This window comes from Aphelocoma coerulescens, chromosome 7, assembly GCF_041296385.1.
Source record: "Aphelocoma coerulescens isolate FSJ_1873_10779 chromosome 7, UR_Acoe_1.0, whole genome shotgun sequence".
Lineage (NCBI taxonomy): Eukaryota > Metazoa > Chordata > Aves > Passeriformes > Corvidae > Aphelocoma > Aphelocoma coerulescens.
Window position 1 is genome coordinate 23,102,957 of NC_091021.1, and position 14,963 is coordinate 23,117,919.

The 14,963-nt window shown below is 38.8% G+C and overlaps 1 protein-coding gene across 3 annotated transcripts in view; it reads left to right on the forward strand.

Moving 5' to 3' along the window:
* Nucleotides 1–14,963, forward strand: part of RBMS1 (RNA binding motif single stranded interacting protein 1) — a 144,047-nt gene that overhangs the window by 67,274 nt on the left and 61,810 nt on the right. For all 3 annotated transcript variants that reach the window (XM_069020831.1, XM_069020832.1, XM_069020833.1), the window contains exon 2: nucleotides 11,369–11,544. In XM_069020831.1, the coding sequence (XP_068876932.1) occupies nucleotides 11,369–11,544 (176 nt within the window). The remainder of the gene's footprint in view (nucleotides 1–11,368; nucleotides 11,545–14,963) is intronic.

The window sequence follows — 14,963 nt, forward strand, 5'->3', positions numbered from 1 at the left end:
ACACTGCAGTGTTCATTGCCTTCCATGAGAGCACAATTAAGATCTGCTGGAGGTGTCACTGTGTGTGTAACTGCACTGATACAGTTGAATTAATGAAAATCTGTGGTAAGTCTTGCTGCCGTGTCAGACCCTCGCTGCAGGCACTGCAGCCAGGTGCCTGTACTGAGGCCACACTCCCCTCCCAAATAGGAAATGATGCAGGAGGCAAACGTTTCAGAAGCAATGAAGTTAAACTCCACTTCTGTTCTAATGAGATTTGAGCTTCTCCGTTTTATTCTAGGAAACCACGTAGAGTGTTGGGAGTAATTTAGAGGACTTTGGGAATGTCATTTGCAGTCTCATGCATGCTACATGCAGTCTCATTACAATCCGAACAAAGTTGGTGTACGTGTTGCAGCATGCAGACCCAGCAGAGTTTGCTCCCTGGCGCTCTGTAGAAAAGCCCTGTGTTGAGAAGTTTTGCCAATGTTATACAATGCTGTCTTCTGGTCTGTCAGTTCTATACAATGTTGAAATTTATAAAACTTCTGGATAGATTTTCAGCATGTGCAAATGAATGCTGAACCACTGGGTGAGGGTGGAACTAGGCCGATATGTGCAAGTGCAGAAAACTGACAACTCCTTACATAATGAGTCTGATGGTTTAAAAAGTTTCTACTGATCCTCCTCTTGTTTTAAAACTGTATTACTAATTTAATAACACTTGGCTGCTTCTGTTCATTTTGGTGGTTTTGCCGTGGAGAAGAATCACAGTTATGGAGATGTGGTCACTCTCCCATAGCAAATTACAAGTTCAGTGTCAGACCATATATATAGAAAAATAAATATAAACATAAATATTTAAATAACATATATATAATGTGTGTGTATACCTGCACCACTTGCAGCAGCATAGTCTCAAACATGGACTCCTTGAATGTCAAAATACCATGACAAATTAGCACAAACTCCTAGCTGAAATTGATAGTCATTTCAATCTTTGCTGAAATAATTGTAGAAGTATCTTGTGCTTCCCTTCTTTTTGACTGCAGTATGTAAAGGCAATGGGGAATGAAATCCTGATGAATTTAACAGTGTTAGTATTTCTTGAATTCGGGATGTGCTTTCCTAGTTATACCTGAGACTTGCTTTAATCCTTTACCAGCAATGCTGTGCATGACCTGTTTCAATATGTTGGTTATAATGAGTTGTATCTGCTGCATTTTATCATATTGCAGAATATTAAAACCGTAAGGGCACTTCTTGAAAGTTCTGAAGTGAGTAGCAAAAAGATGAATGGAACTTTCAGTCCAGCACAGGTCACGCTGACCTCACTTCTATGGCAAACACTGTGAAAGACTATGGAAACAATTGCAGTGGAGTAACTAGGAAGGACTGTGATGCTCCGAGTATGATTTCCTGTTCTTCAGCTCATGGAGGAGTAGTTTATTCCCATGGAAAGTGATGCAAGATGCTGCTGTTCTCACTGAGCTTGGTTCAACTGTAACTTGACATAGGCATGTAATAAGCTGCTGAGCAGCAGAATTGGACCTTCTTGGTATCAGAATTACAGTAACCTTTGTGTTGCACTCAGGCTGTGTATCTACACTGGCTTGTTCTTTGCTGATTACATTAGTTAGGCCTGGTGACACTTGGAAAAACATTTGTAAAGTGAGTAGGAAGGAAAAAATATCTAAAGTGATCTGTACTTTGAAACATAAATTGTGCCACTCGAAGAGCCTTTTCATGGGGACATCCAGATTCAGTCTTGATGATGAAGTCTTACAGAACTGGCTTTTCCTACCCTTTTTTTGTCTGGTGTGCCATCTTTCTGACAACTGGAGATGTTGGCTGTGGTGTGGTCTCTCGGAGAGATCAGGATTTTGGAACGCAGAAGAAAGGGCCAGAGCCAGCTGCCTCAACTGTTCCATTGATGTTGTCAAAAAGCAGCAGGAATAGACTGGGCTACCTATGAAATACTTGTGTAATGGCATTAGCAGGAAGAACATCCATTCTCTTCTTTAAAACAGAACAGAGGGATTCACAGTAACAATGCTGCTGCTATGCTGGGTGCAGTATGTTGCCCATAAGGAATCAGCAATTTTAAACAAAGGGATTTTGATAGGAATTGACTCCCTCATGCACGGTCGGGCTCAAGTTCTTCAATTTATTTAACTTGAATAAACAGAAAATGACATAGCAGATCCCATGTCAGCCAAAAGAGCCATCTGTGGTCTAACCCTGTGACAAACAGTATAGCAATACTTCCAATGCCACCAACAGTGTGGAGTTTGCCAGAAAAGCAGATGCTTCTTTTGACATGCATCTTCAATGTGGTGCCATTTCTATCCTATAATTGCTGTCTATGGAGGGAGGGTGGATAGGATAGTGAGATGAGCAGAATGGGGACACTGTAGGTTTTGGGGGAAAAGCCAAGAGTTTGGAAAAGAATAAAAAAAGAAATTAAAAAGAAGTGTAAAAACCATTTTTAAAAAGCTGAAATAAAAAGCTGCAAAATTCTCCTGTGTGCATCATGAAATCTGTGACACTTTTAAAGTAAGAGACAATACGTATCTAAAGTCTAATACAATATGGAAGAAGAGTAAATAATACTTGAGAAACTTCTGTGCAGAGTTTTAAACTTTACAAAAAAAAGGCATTCCTTCTCTATTATTTTAAAGAACTAAAGACTGGCCAAACATACTTAACATAATTTTTTTGTTTGTTTGTTTTCTGTACTGTCAGTTTTTGTAATCCAGATACTCAGGCAGTTCTTGAATAAGCCAAGGTGTCTGTATCTATACTCTGCTACCTTTTAATCAGCTTTATGAAATGTGCAGACTTAGCAGGATTAACCTCCAAAATACAGTGATAGATGGCATCCGTAATATTTAAGAGATGTCATATTTCCTGCTTTATGAAATTAACAATGTAACTACCTACACCCATAAAAATATACGCATTTTAAACATCCCAAATAGGAGTTCGTGAAAGCAGCATGTTTTTGTCGCATTGAATATTGTCCCCATGGCCCTGTTTGTTGGCACTGGAGGTAAAAGTTCACAACAGAAAATGACAAAAAAGTTGAACAAATAGCAGTAGAGCTGGAGATTACCATTCTTCTAATGAGAGTCTGTCCTCTGAACAGAAGTAACTGTCTTATGTGGTGCAGGAGTCTCACTGCCAGAGCTTAGTTTTGTGGGATTTACTTTGAGAAATGGTTACCTACTCCCTTGTATTTTCCTACAAGGGAGCCAAAAAATATCCAGGATAAAGCCATGTCTCTCATTTTCCATATATTTAAGTCCCACTTCTTCCCATTACACTGTAAGTGCAGTCAGAGGATAATACATATTATTTATTTTCAGATCTCAGTACGCTGACATTTGAAGAGTTTTTAAATGGAGGTAGTGAGGTAGGAGTTTCCTGTTTAATTAATGCTAAAGCAGAGCCCTATATACAACGAGAAAGGACCGCTATGAACCTCTTAATGCTTATGAAAAGCTTATTGAATAATTTTTTACTTAGATTCCATGAGTGCTGTCCTCTGAGCTGCCACTGAACTGCTTGTGAGCTGTATGTGACTTGCAAGCTCTTATGTGACCATCTATGGTCTACTCTGAACTACTGTATGACCCAGGAGTTTCTAAGTTAATTGCTGTTTCAGGTGAAGCATTTCTCCTACCAAGGATATCTTGAATGTTTCCTATTGTGGAGAACATAGTAGGATTTTATACCCTGCTATTAACATGTACCAAGAGATGCATAATGCAAGGGAGGAATTTTTTATTATTTGGATTCAGCATCATGTGTTGGACTTGCTACCTTTCGGGTGCTTGCATAAACCATTAGAATGCAAGTTACACCTCTCTGAAAATGGATGTGTTTTCTTTTAATTGTAATTTGAATCCTCAGGCTAGAACAAAAACTTCAACGTAGTCTAGATATTCAGTACTCTGTGCTTTCTGGATCCTGGGCAAAAGCTTTGGCTGGTTTCAGTGAAGAACATGGGCCTGTGTATGTACAAGAATCAAGAAGGAAGTTGGCAGTGAATTCTTTTGTGTCTATTGCTCAGTGAAGGGCTAACCACAAAAACATGTACATGTTTTTTGTCCGTCTGGTAGATCTTAGTATCATGCTCTCTTTCTTCAGGTACTTCAGCATCTTGACTTTCTCTTTAGATTCTTTTAATGTGGCCTAGCTGTTGGATTGCTGCAGCTTGTTCATTTTTCAGAAACTAAAACTCAAATATTTTGCTTTATATGCATCAATAATTCTGTCATGGCTAGGGCAAGGTACCAAGGTATTGTTTCGGGGGATAGTCCAGGAAATCCAGGTATAAAACTGAGAGGGAAGACGGACACTGTGATTCACGATGAGCAGGTGGAAGGGGAAAGGGAGGGTTCATTACGTCTGGAAAGGAACAGGATGTAGCCTGGTTCATCACTCCCCTTGCTCTCCTTTGGGATAGCTTTTGTGCTGTGGTGTGGCTAGGTTTGTGTATTCTGCACCTTTTATTTGTCTCTGAACTAGAGGAATCAGTCAGTGGAGCACCTAAAAATCCATGTCAGGGGATAAGGTCAGTGGAGTAGGTGAGTTCCTGGGAACTGAAGCATTTTCATTTATCACTGAGACTCTAGAAGAGCTACCTGAACCAGCTTCTTGTGCTCATTTCTTGTTTTATTGTTACCATCTCACCTGCCAACTCCAAGTCAGAAAGCTTTTTTTTTTTTTAAGTAAAAACAATGAAAAATTCTCCACACCCTATTCTTGGAGAAAAAAATCTGTTCAGAAGCATCAGTGTGGGTTTTGTCATATACTTCAATGTGGCTGGGATTATGCTCATGCTTTCTCAAGTGTCTTCATAGAAAGGATGTAGATAGATTTTGAGCTTTCTTTCATTAGGAACAGAAGATTGCTGTTGCATTAAGCTTTAATAAGCATCGTTTAAATAATATTGGTTCAATTTCCTGTAAAAATATGAAGACGTGACATTTTGTAAGAAGCTAGAATGGTTTACTTGGGTACTTTCTGGTTTTAGTAATTGTTGCTTTCTGGTGAGAACAAGTTCAGTCCTGCTATGTTACTGTAAGATCTGAGGAAAAGAAGCAAAATAGCTCAGTGGGGAGAGAGCTTGAGTTATAATCAGAAGAGTCTAGAGGTGAAATTGTTAGGAGCATCTGAGCCATGACTAGGGGTTTATGCCAGGCTTTGTCTTGTTTCATTGCTGATAGAACCACTCTTCATGAGCTTTTAAAAAGGAAGCTGTGAGAAGTACCTACTCATTCATGCATTTCTCTATTTCAAGGAAGGGCTTCTTTAAATGGTTCAGAAAAAATGCATTAACTGTTTCCCTGGATTTTACCAGAAACATTTTTCTTACTGGCAAATTAGTTAAAATTAGTTAAAACACAATGAAGAAGAAAGAGAATATTAACTAAAAACAAATGAGTGTGAAAATATATATATTTTAAATTATTATAATCTTCATAGATGCACGATGATTATCCACCTATGGTTTTGTTTCCTTTTGTTTTCTTTAAGTATGGAAAAGACTGTTACCTGTATTTAGAAAAATAGTTTTCATAGGACTTGGCTGTAACATACAGCCAAGAAAAAAGATACAACCCTATATTTTTATCTTGCAAAACTCCTCTTAAAACTTATGTATTAAGGCAAGAGTTCAGTTCAGTGAATATATCAGTGTGATATATTTTTTTCCTTGAGTACTTAATTTTTATCCTATTTATTGCAGTCCATCATTGCTGTAATCCCAACTGTAGTATTTTTGGCGCAGTTCTTTCATACCAAGATAGGGAAAACTTAGAGAGTTTTTTGGGAGAAACACAGCTGGATCTCCAGGTGCTCCTGGGCTGCCTGTGATGTTTTGTAACAGGCAGAGTCTTTGTCTGATGCCAGCCGCCATCCTCAGGGTCCTGCATCTCCCCAGTAGTTGTTTCTGCTCCATGTGGCTGAAGCACTAACACCCGTCATCACCATCTAAAGGAAGATGCAGTAGGCTTGGATCCTGGGTATGCAAATAGCTCTGTATGATCACAAAACACAATATCCATGGTTTCTGCCTTGTGCAGGAAACCAGCCCTTGCTGGAATAGTCCTGTCGACTCCTACAGTGTCACTATGAAATCATATTTTTTATCTTATCCATGCAAAGAAAAGTGAAGGTTGGTGGTTTAAAGGAGAAAAAGGAGGCAGGTATCAGGGTTTTTCCTGCCTGAGATTTTCAACAGGAGTCTGGAGCTTCTGAGATACTCTTTATACTGGTGGTATGCTGAAATTGCTTAGATTTGGTTGCTGAATCTTCCTGTGACAAGCGCTTACAGACTGAAGAACAACAGTTGGAGAACCTACCCTAAGGCAGGAGATGTGAGTAAAGCAGCAGCAGAGCTTTCGGTTTCTACTAGTTGACTCATGTCCACTGAGAATTGAACTTGGAGAGGCCTCCAGAAATTCAGTTTTGCTTGCCATAATGTTTCAGACATGATGAGGAAAAACATGAAACAGAATAGTGCAGGACACTCAAAATGGCATCTCCGCTGCAGCAGTTACTTTGCTGGCTTAGAATAAGTGATCAAGGTTTAATGTTTCCTTATTTAAAGAAAAGCAATAAAGTGACTGTTTTCATCCATGAACACTCATTTCTGTTAAACACTCGGAGTTGCTCTTTCTGCTAGGGACATGATTTAATTCCAAATGACTTCTGTTTCCTAAGCTGTACACAAAGTGTTGCAGTGTCTTGCTTCACTAGGTATGGCATCTTCTGTTCTCCTGAGCCCTTGCTTTCATTGTACATGTAAAGCTCTCTCTAACCTAAAGTGTTAGGTAGATTAATAAATAAATTAAACAAGCAACCCCCACTTTTACAAAAAATAAATCCAGATTTAATACTTTTTCTCACTGTTGCACATATCCAAAAATGTATGGTAATTTTTATATCAATGCCAGTTATTGAAGGTGCTGCTTTCAAAATCAGTGAGGTTAGGCAAAGCCAGGCGGGGTAAGCAGGTGCTTGTAGCTTAGTCACCTGAACAAAGCTAGGGAAACACTGCTGATGAGATTTTCATACTATGAGGTGATCCAAGTAGCATCCTGGCTAAATCTGATAGTTATTGTATGCTGCAATTTATGGTTTGAATTTAGAGTTGATGTATGAGAACTAACTCTGTTGTTAAAAGTCGTGGTACTTTTCCCATTAGGAATTTTAGTTGAGTGATTAAACTCATAATTAAATGCTAGTATGGTATCTAACTTCATATGTGTGCTTTTATTGCACAAAGTTAGAGACTTAAATGGATTGCTACTGTAGTGATCATACTCTGCTTTGGGACAGTCATTGTCCAAGTTATCTTCTGCTCGTTGAAGTTCTGTTGGACTTCTGTAGTCTGAAGGCAGCAGGGATCAGTATCTCTCAGGTCAATGGAATTTCTTGGGGTTATTCCGTTTTGGTTTGGTGTCTTTTTTCTTCAGCTGACAGCAAAGAGATTCTTCTCTTCCTTGGTAGACAAAATCCTGCTCTGACTCCTTTGCAGTCCTTAGGCATAGAATGGTATATAAGAAAGACAGGAATGGCTTATATAAAATGAGTATATTCTCCAGCTGGTTGTCAGTACTTGCAATTATTCCCATTTGGGGTTTATATTGAGAAGAAAACACAGGCAGACAACTCTCCTTGTTTTAAGGCACTTCATGGGGACTGTTCAGTCACTGAGCTTTTCATTTTCCGGATAAGTACCTGTGGTTTTCCCATTTCTGTGGTGGGGCTGCGGAGAGCTGGAGGGAAGGTCCCTCAGAGATCAGGCGGGAGTGTTGGGAGCTCCTCACAGCTGGCTCCAGAATGGGATGGGGAGATCACAGAGCAGATGGGCTGATTATTCTGTCGCTGGCCTTTTTTGCTTAGGTGTTTGTTGAAGATGAGAGGAAGGAAACTGCTATGTAAAAAGAATGATTGCTAATTACCTTTTGGAGTGAAAACTAAGGAGGGAATGGCAAAACAGTGTGACAATGGTATCTCTTGTGAACAGGAATATTGTCACAAGAAATAATGGTCTGTTGCTTACATTCATTCCTCCTATCCTTGAGTTCCATGTTTTAATTTAAGATGGAATGATTAAAAAAAAAAAAAGAATAAATGTATTTTTGTGTATGTTGCGATATTGCGAGTTGTTGTGTGATCCATGTAGTAAAAACTTAAGAACAGCTTTAGATATGGATTTGCAGCAGAAACTACAGTTTGTAAACCAAAACTTTTCAAATTTGGTTTCAGGTTTTAGACAAAGCTCTCAGTTAAGATTTGTGAAAGCTGTTTCTAAACAAACAACCCCAGACTTTGGCCAGGTCTCCACTGCAGAATGTCTTGCCAGCAAAGCACAGTGTATCAGCCAGGGTGTGGAAAAAAGTCATACATTCTCGCTGACATCAATATGTTGGCCAAAGCCCAGGTGTGGATGCAGCTGTACAGGCAGAAGAGTGCTTTTATCGGCTTAGCTGATGTTGTCTTGGGAGGTGATGCAACTACGCCAGCAGAGAAACTCTTCTGGCCTGCGCTGTCAGCGTAGGAGGCTCCGCCAGCGCAGTCACGGCGTCGAGGCTGCACTGCCAACCAGCCCTTTGCAGCAAGAGCAACTGGAAAAAAAGGCCCCTTTGAACAACAGAGGGACCTCTATAATTTAGTTTTTACAAGTAGTTGTCGATGAGGAACAGAGCGGAAAGAGTGATTCAGATTTTAAAATTAAAGTTTTAATGTAAAAAACGTGTTTTAGTTGTATGGCTTTAAGATGTCACTGTCCCTTTAGTGGCTGGCTGGCTGTCATTGGGTTGCAGGCTTTGAGAGCTGTAGGGCACCTAGCACATGTGTTTTGTAAAGCTTTTAAGGCTTGTAAAGGTATGAATAGTCTCTGTGGAAGCAGTGAAAAACCTTCTGTCTGTAAATTTAGGAAGACAACTGTAGTCCCATTTACATTCCCGTCATGTTTGAATGTGACCACTAGCACTAGAACATCTTCATGTTTAAATAGAAGTTTAATTTTCTCAGAACGGAGTGCTTATGTTTTACAGAGTTAGGATTCCTGCTCTCTCTACACACAGACACATTTTCCTCTCCTGCCTTTGGCCAGCTGGTGACAAGATCTTACAAAACTCCGGTTCTTCATAACATAGAAAAACAAAGATTTTAAGGGAAAACCAATGTAAGAAATAAAAACAAAACCCAACCAAAGATCCTGAAAAATTTAATAGAGGCTCTTAGCCTTCAACTGTAATTACTAGTTTAGATGAAGACAGGTATGTGTATGTTGAGTTTTCTGGCAACGATATGTGCGCATTTCGAAACCATGAACAGAGCAGTTGTGCATTTGATCATTGTTTGCATTTTGAGAACTTCACTGAAGGCTTTTTGAAGAGAATATCACTGTGCCAGACTAAGTCTGTTCTGTTGTGAAAATGTTTTGAAGCTAGTTGCTCTGTCATTCTGCATTGCTTGTGACCCTAAAAATAATTGCCTGGCGTTACTGGAAGCAGAGTGGTCTGACAGACTGACTTGAGCTGCTATTGTTAAAATCCGTCAATGTTTCCATTGCATACTTGGAAGAGAGCATTTAATCTTTTTCCCTGGAAGAAATTCTAGATCAGTGCTTCAATTCCAAATATAAATATTTTGGAAGAGATTTGATGTTTCTAAAAATCTTTATTAAAAACAACCCAAGCAAAACAAAAAAATCTCTAACCCTATGGCAATGAAATACTGATATTCAGTTTTGAAATGTTAAATGATCAGGAATGTATTTCATTCTTTTATGTAATTTTCAATTCAATTAAAGTAGGCAGCAATAATGTTACTACTTATCAATGTTGATTTTATAGCAAGTCTTGCAGTTGGCTGTTCCAGGCCATTATAGCTGCACAATAAACTTTGCAACATGCCAAATTGGAAGATTTCAAAACCTTCCTAGAGAAACACAAAAAAGAAATGCGTAATTACCATAAAGTATCTGATACAAGGCATGCCTTTGTACTTTTCTCCCACTCACACTTTCATTCCAATTTCCTGAGGTTATCTCCAAAATAGTTTTGCTTTTCTTGTTTATTTTCTTGTGTGTAGTTTCATGGGTGCTTTAAACAGAGGTAAACTCTAATCCTTTCCTCTCTGCCTTCACATTCCTGTTTCCTGTCTTGTGACAGCCAAAGCTTTTGCATAGTGCAAAGCCACATGTGGTGTACCAGATCAGGGAAGATAATTTTTTGGTTCAGTTTGTGGCTATACAACTGTTTGTACTAATGCAAAGAAGAGAGTGGCACTAGGGTGGGAACAAGTGAGTCTGCATTGACATCTCACTTTATTCCACTTTTTTTTTTTCCCCCTACTGTGCCTTTCCTCTGCATTTACAGGCCAATTCTTCGCTATGAGCTTCTGGTGGAAGCTCAGGCTTTTGCAGGAAAGGGGGCACATGCAGCCAGTTCGTCAGTGAAAACCGTGTAGTCACAAGATGTTTACAGGCAACTTCAGTTCTCTAGTATATTTTTTGAAGTATTCCTCTCTTACAATACCACAGACATGTTCATAGTACTTTTTGTACAGTACCCTGCTATACTTTTGTTAATGCAAATGATTTCTCTACTGCAGATTTCCTCTAGGATATTTTTATTTTAAGAGCTATAGGGTTACATACCTTGAGGAGTAGGTAGAAGTACTTATGGGCTTTTCTCCTTTTGAAACTTGAATATTTTACCATTATATAGGGCCTTTTTCTTGACAGTTGTGAAGTAATCCACAAGTATGGAGATAGTCGGCAGTATGAAAGTTCTGCCACAGCACACCATTCATTTAAAGTCTGGTCCTTAAGCTATCAGTGCTCCTTCTCTATCTTAAAGAAATCAGTAGCAGTATCGTGTGAAGTGCTAAAATCCAGAAGAGAGAGAAAAGGGGCTTCTAATTATTTTTGCATTTTTGGATAGATTAAGGAAAGAGCATGGTCTTTGTGTCTGCCACAATTTGACATGTGAAACAGCCATGGAGCTATAAAATTTGTACCTGCTGGCACCTAGAGGAACAATGTCTCCTATTTCATTTTCACACCAGATTGACACAATGAGGAGCGATAAAATCCTACGAGTGATATTCAGTGGAGGTTATATATAACTTGAGCCTTTGTCATGCACTGAGCATGCATCAAATGGTGGTTGGGTGTATTAGAATGTGCCTGTGGATCCTGTCCCAAATGTTGCGTGAATGCAGTTGTATTTAAAATCTGTGGGTAATTACGCGCATATTGAACACAGTGCTCCAAATGGTAACCAGGCTGCTGTAGACTGAGCTGATGTGCATGCTGTGATTGCTACCTGTACTTTACTCTAACGTGCTTTTTCCTTTGCAGCAGTCCATTGTACCAGCCCACCCAATGGCTCCTCCTAGTCCCAGCACCACCAGCAGTAATAACAACAGTAGTAGCAGCAGCAACTCAGGATGGGATCAATTAAGTAAAACTAACCTTTACATCAGAGCACTGCCTCCAAACACCACTGATCAGGACCTGGTAAAATTATGCCAACCGTAAGTACTACGTTTAAATGTTAATTATAATGTCGTACCTTAAAAGCTTATAGTGGGTATACAGCATGTTTGGATTATGAGGGAAGAAAACCAGACCCATAAACAAACACCTCTGTGCTGTGCTATGGTGGCAGGTTTCAACTTCATTGGCAATCAGAAGGAAAAGATTGTTTGACACTTTGGAGAAGCAAAGAAAGTGGGAATACAATGGTGAACTGAAGCAACCCACTGCTTTCATAAAAACTGTGATTACCCATAGTGCTGTTGAAATCTCAGATAAAATTAATACCTAAAGGTGAAACTTGCTATTGAGAGCCTGCATAGAGGATCTCCTCTGTTCAGTACCAAGATAATCCGTTGATACAAATGCGAGTAATTGTTCCGAATCACTGTAAACTACAATGTGCATTTGAAGGTTTAGCCTAGTTTCAGACTAATTTATGGCTATACTTTACTGCACAGTTATTTTTATGATTAGAAATAGTTGATCCATGTAAGAACCCTCTCTAGTGCCTGAAGTTCTGGCTTAGCAGAAGGTTTTCAGGCAGTGTTGTTAACGTAAGTTTTTTTGCTTATGAGAGTTATTTTTTTGTTTTTTAATTTCTGCAGCAGCACATGCCTCTTACTTTCAAATATGGATTATATGTCAAAAGACTGTGCAGTTGGGTTGTTTATACACTGCTTAAAATCACCTGCCTTAAATGTTTTACTGAATTTTTAAAATGTCTTAATACTTCTGAAATTCTTAGTGCCCTGTCTGGATTATTTTGAAATCAAAAGTACTCAGCTAAATTTTCAATACTACATGTAAGAAAACTCCAAATATAACTGTCTTGGATGAAGAATTATTGAGATTTGTATATAATGCTACTGTCTGAAATTCTAAAAAAAATTTTTTGTTCCATTTAGCAGATAAATGACTAGGAGTATACAAAAACAGAGCACAACACAATTAAGAAAAATAGCTAGGAGAAGCTGTAAATTTAAGCTTGTAAATCCAAACTTATATGAAGTACCTTTGGTTTTGAATATTGCAAAAAATCTGATACCTAATTTATAGAGGAGATTTTCTATTTTTATTAAAAAATCCCCCATGGACTTTCAGGGTAGTAGTCACATATAAGTCATCTTAGTATTATAATAAAAACAGCTTGCTCTCAGGTCTTTAAAGAAAAAAAATTATATTTGCTCATTTTTCCAACAGCAAATGAAATCCTTGTGTTTTGCAGAGAAGAGAATAGATAATCAACCTGTGAAAAGACTTGTTGATAAATTAAACATTTTTACAGCTTCCCATGTGACAATGACCTCTTGTAACTTGCATTTTAGTTGCAAATGCATGTTTTACAGAAGTGGATTTTTCCTTCCCGTTTTTGTCTTTTGAACTAATGAAGAAACCTTGGCCTGTGCACTCATGTTATGTTAGGACAGAGCTGTGAGGTTATTTTGCACTGGAGCCGCCCCAGTAACTACTATTTGTGCAGTGGTTACTATAGCTCCTTAATCTCTTTCTGAAGACATTTTGGTTTGCACAGTCTCAGATGTCATTGATGCATGAACAACCTAGGAAAAAAATACATTCAATACTTCGCTGTAACTGGTCCCCTTCCTCTTGGATAGCCAAAGGTTCCAATTTTGTTGTTGCTTTCAATATATAATTGTAGTTGGAATAGCATGAATTGTATAAATAAAGAACAGACGAACTTAAGCCATGAAGTTGTTAAATCAATTCTGATGTGAATTTATAGACTTGGAAGGTCATGGCAATTATTCCTGTGAGATATTTCCCTCCTAAGCATTTTACTTAAGAGGAAAGGAGACTGTCTCAAAATTCTCCATTTCTGCTGAGGAAGCAAGTGAGATGTCCAGAAACTTTAGACATGGACAACATAGTCCCTTAAGAACTAACTTGATGTGGCAGTAAGATAGGAATGGCAGCCTTCTCCATGCTCATTGAAGCTCAGTAAGCCACTTTTGTAGACCATGGAAAGTTTCAGATGCAAACCATGTCCTTCTTATAAATCTGCCTAAACTTCTAGGATGTAACAAGATAATCTTGAAAGTGAACCTACCATGTTCGTTGTTTAAGCTAATACAAAATAAATGGAGAATAAAATGTTGGACACACAGAAGTCAATGAATAGACTGTTGTTTACTCCAGGTCTCTGAAATATTTTTTTCAGCTCTTTCCAAATGCCTAAGATTTTACTGAGAGGCTTTCAGAGTAACATCACTTCCGGGATTATGCTTGCTAACCCATGATACCTCCTTTTCTCCATATAGAGTGGGTCTTGCTGTCCTAAGAGGGTGTTCACTGCAGTGCTTGATGCTAAGAATGGATTGAAAGGCTGCTCTGCATATTGTAGAAATGATCTTGCTAGCTGGCAATAAGCAGCTTTCAGTGGATGTACATAAAAAGGTCACTGGCTTGTTTTGTATCTTTTGGCTGATGTCAGATCAGGAAGAGAAACACCTGTGGGTTTAGGAAATAATGGTTGAAAAACATTATTATCATTGCAAGTACCAGAAACATCCCATCTACAGAGATTTTTCCCTCTGATCATCATGGACTTGTATCATATACACTCTACTGAAAAGTTATTTTCAATGATGATTATGGTAGAGAAGGATTGCTTCTGACAGAATCCCTCAGAAGACAAGCTTGAAAAATCTACAGAATTCTTGTGTGGGGGATTGTTATACTGTGACTTTTATTTGCTTTAGTCAGGATTTGCCTTAGTTCTTGTCATGACAGCAGTGCTAATATTGGCCATGTTTTTATTTTGTTTAATTATTTTTGGTGAATCACTAGAGAAACCTCTTATCAGTTATGGAAGTGTTGGGCTTGCTCTCCTGTTTTAGCACAGCTGTGCAGTATTTACGAACACAGTGAACAAACGTTCACCAGCTTTGTGGAAAAGTATTTTCCTGGCAAGAGCACAACTTGCCAGTATACATGTCTACAAATCTGTCTCCACCATCATCTGATTGGTCTGATTCTGTTTTTCTATTAGGTGAAGCTTTTTTCCTCTTTTCCAAGTGGAAAAGAGCACATTGTGTTTTTGTTGTGAGGGCTTGGGAGCATGGCTGTTTTTCAGAGAGTATTACTGGCTTTTGTGTGGGAAATGAAGCTGCCGTGTTTCTGAATAGTTCATTCAAACTTGAGCCTGCTACTCCAGTTCTGCATTGAGTAGAAAACAAATTTCTTCATATCAGTTGTGCCAGAGGCAGAAGTGTGGGGAGGACTAAAGTAGGTATTGTTTGTCACAAGGATGTCATAACAGTCAGTCCAGAGCCAGAGGAGTGTCGGGGGGACACAGTGTGAGTCAGTCATGGCCATAAGAGCTTCCCATCAGGTATGTGGGAGCAGGCAAAGCAATCAATGCAGTGGCCCACAGATCCTGTCTTTTCTGTGGGAG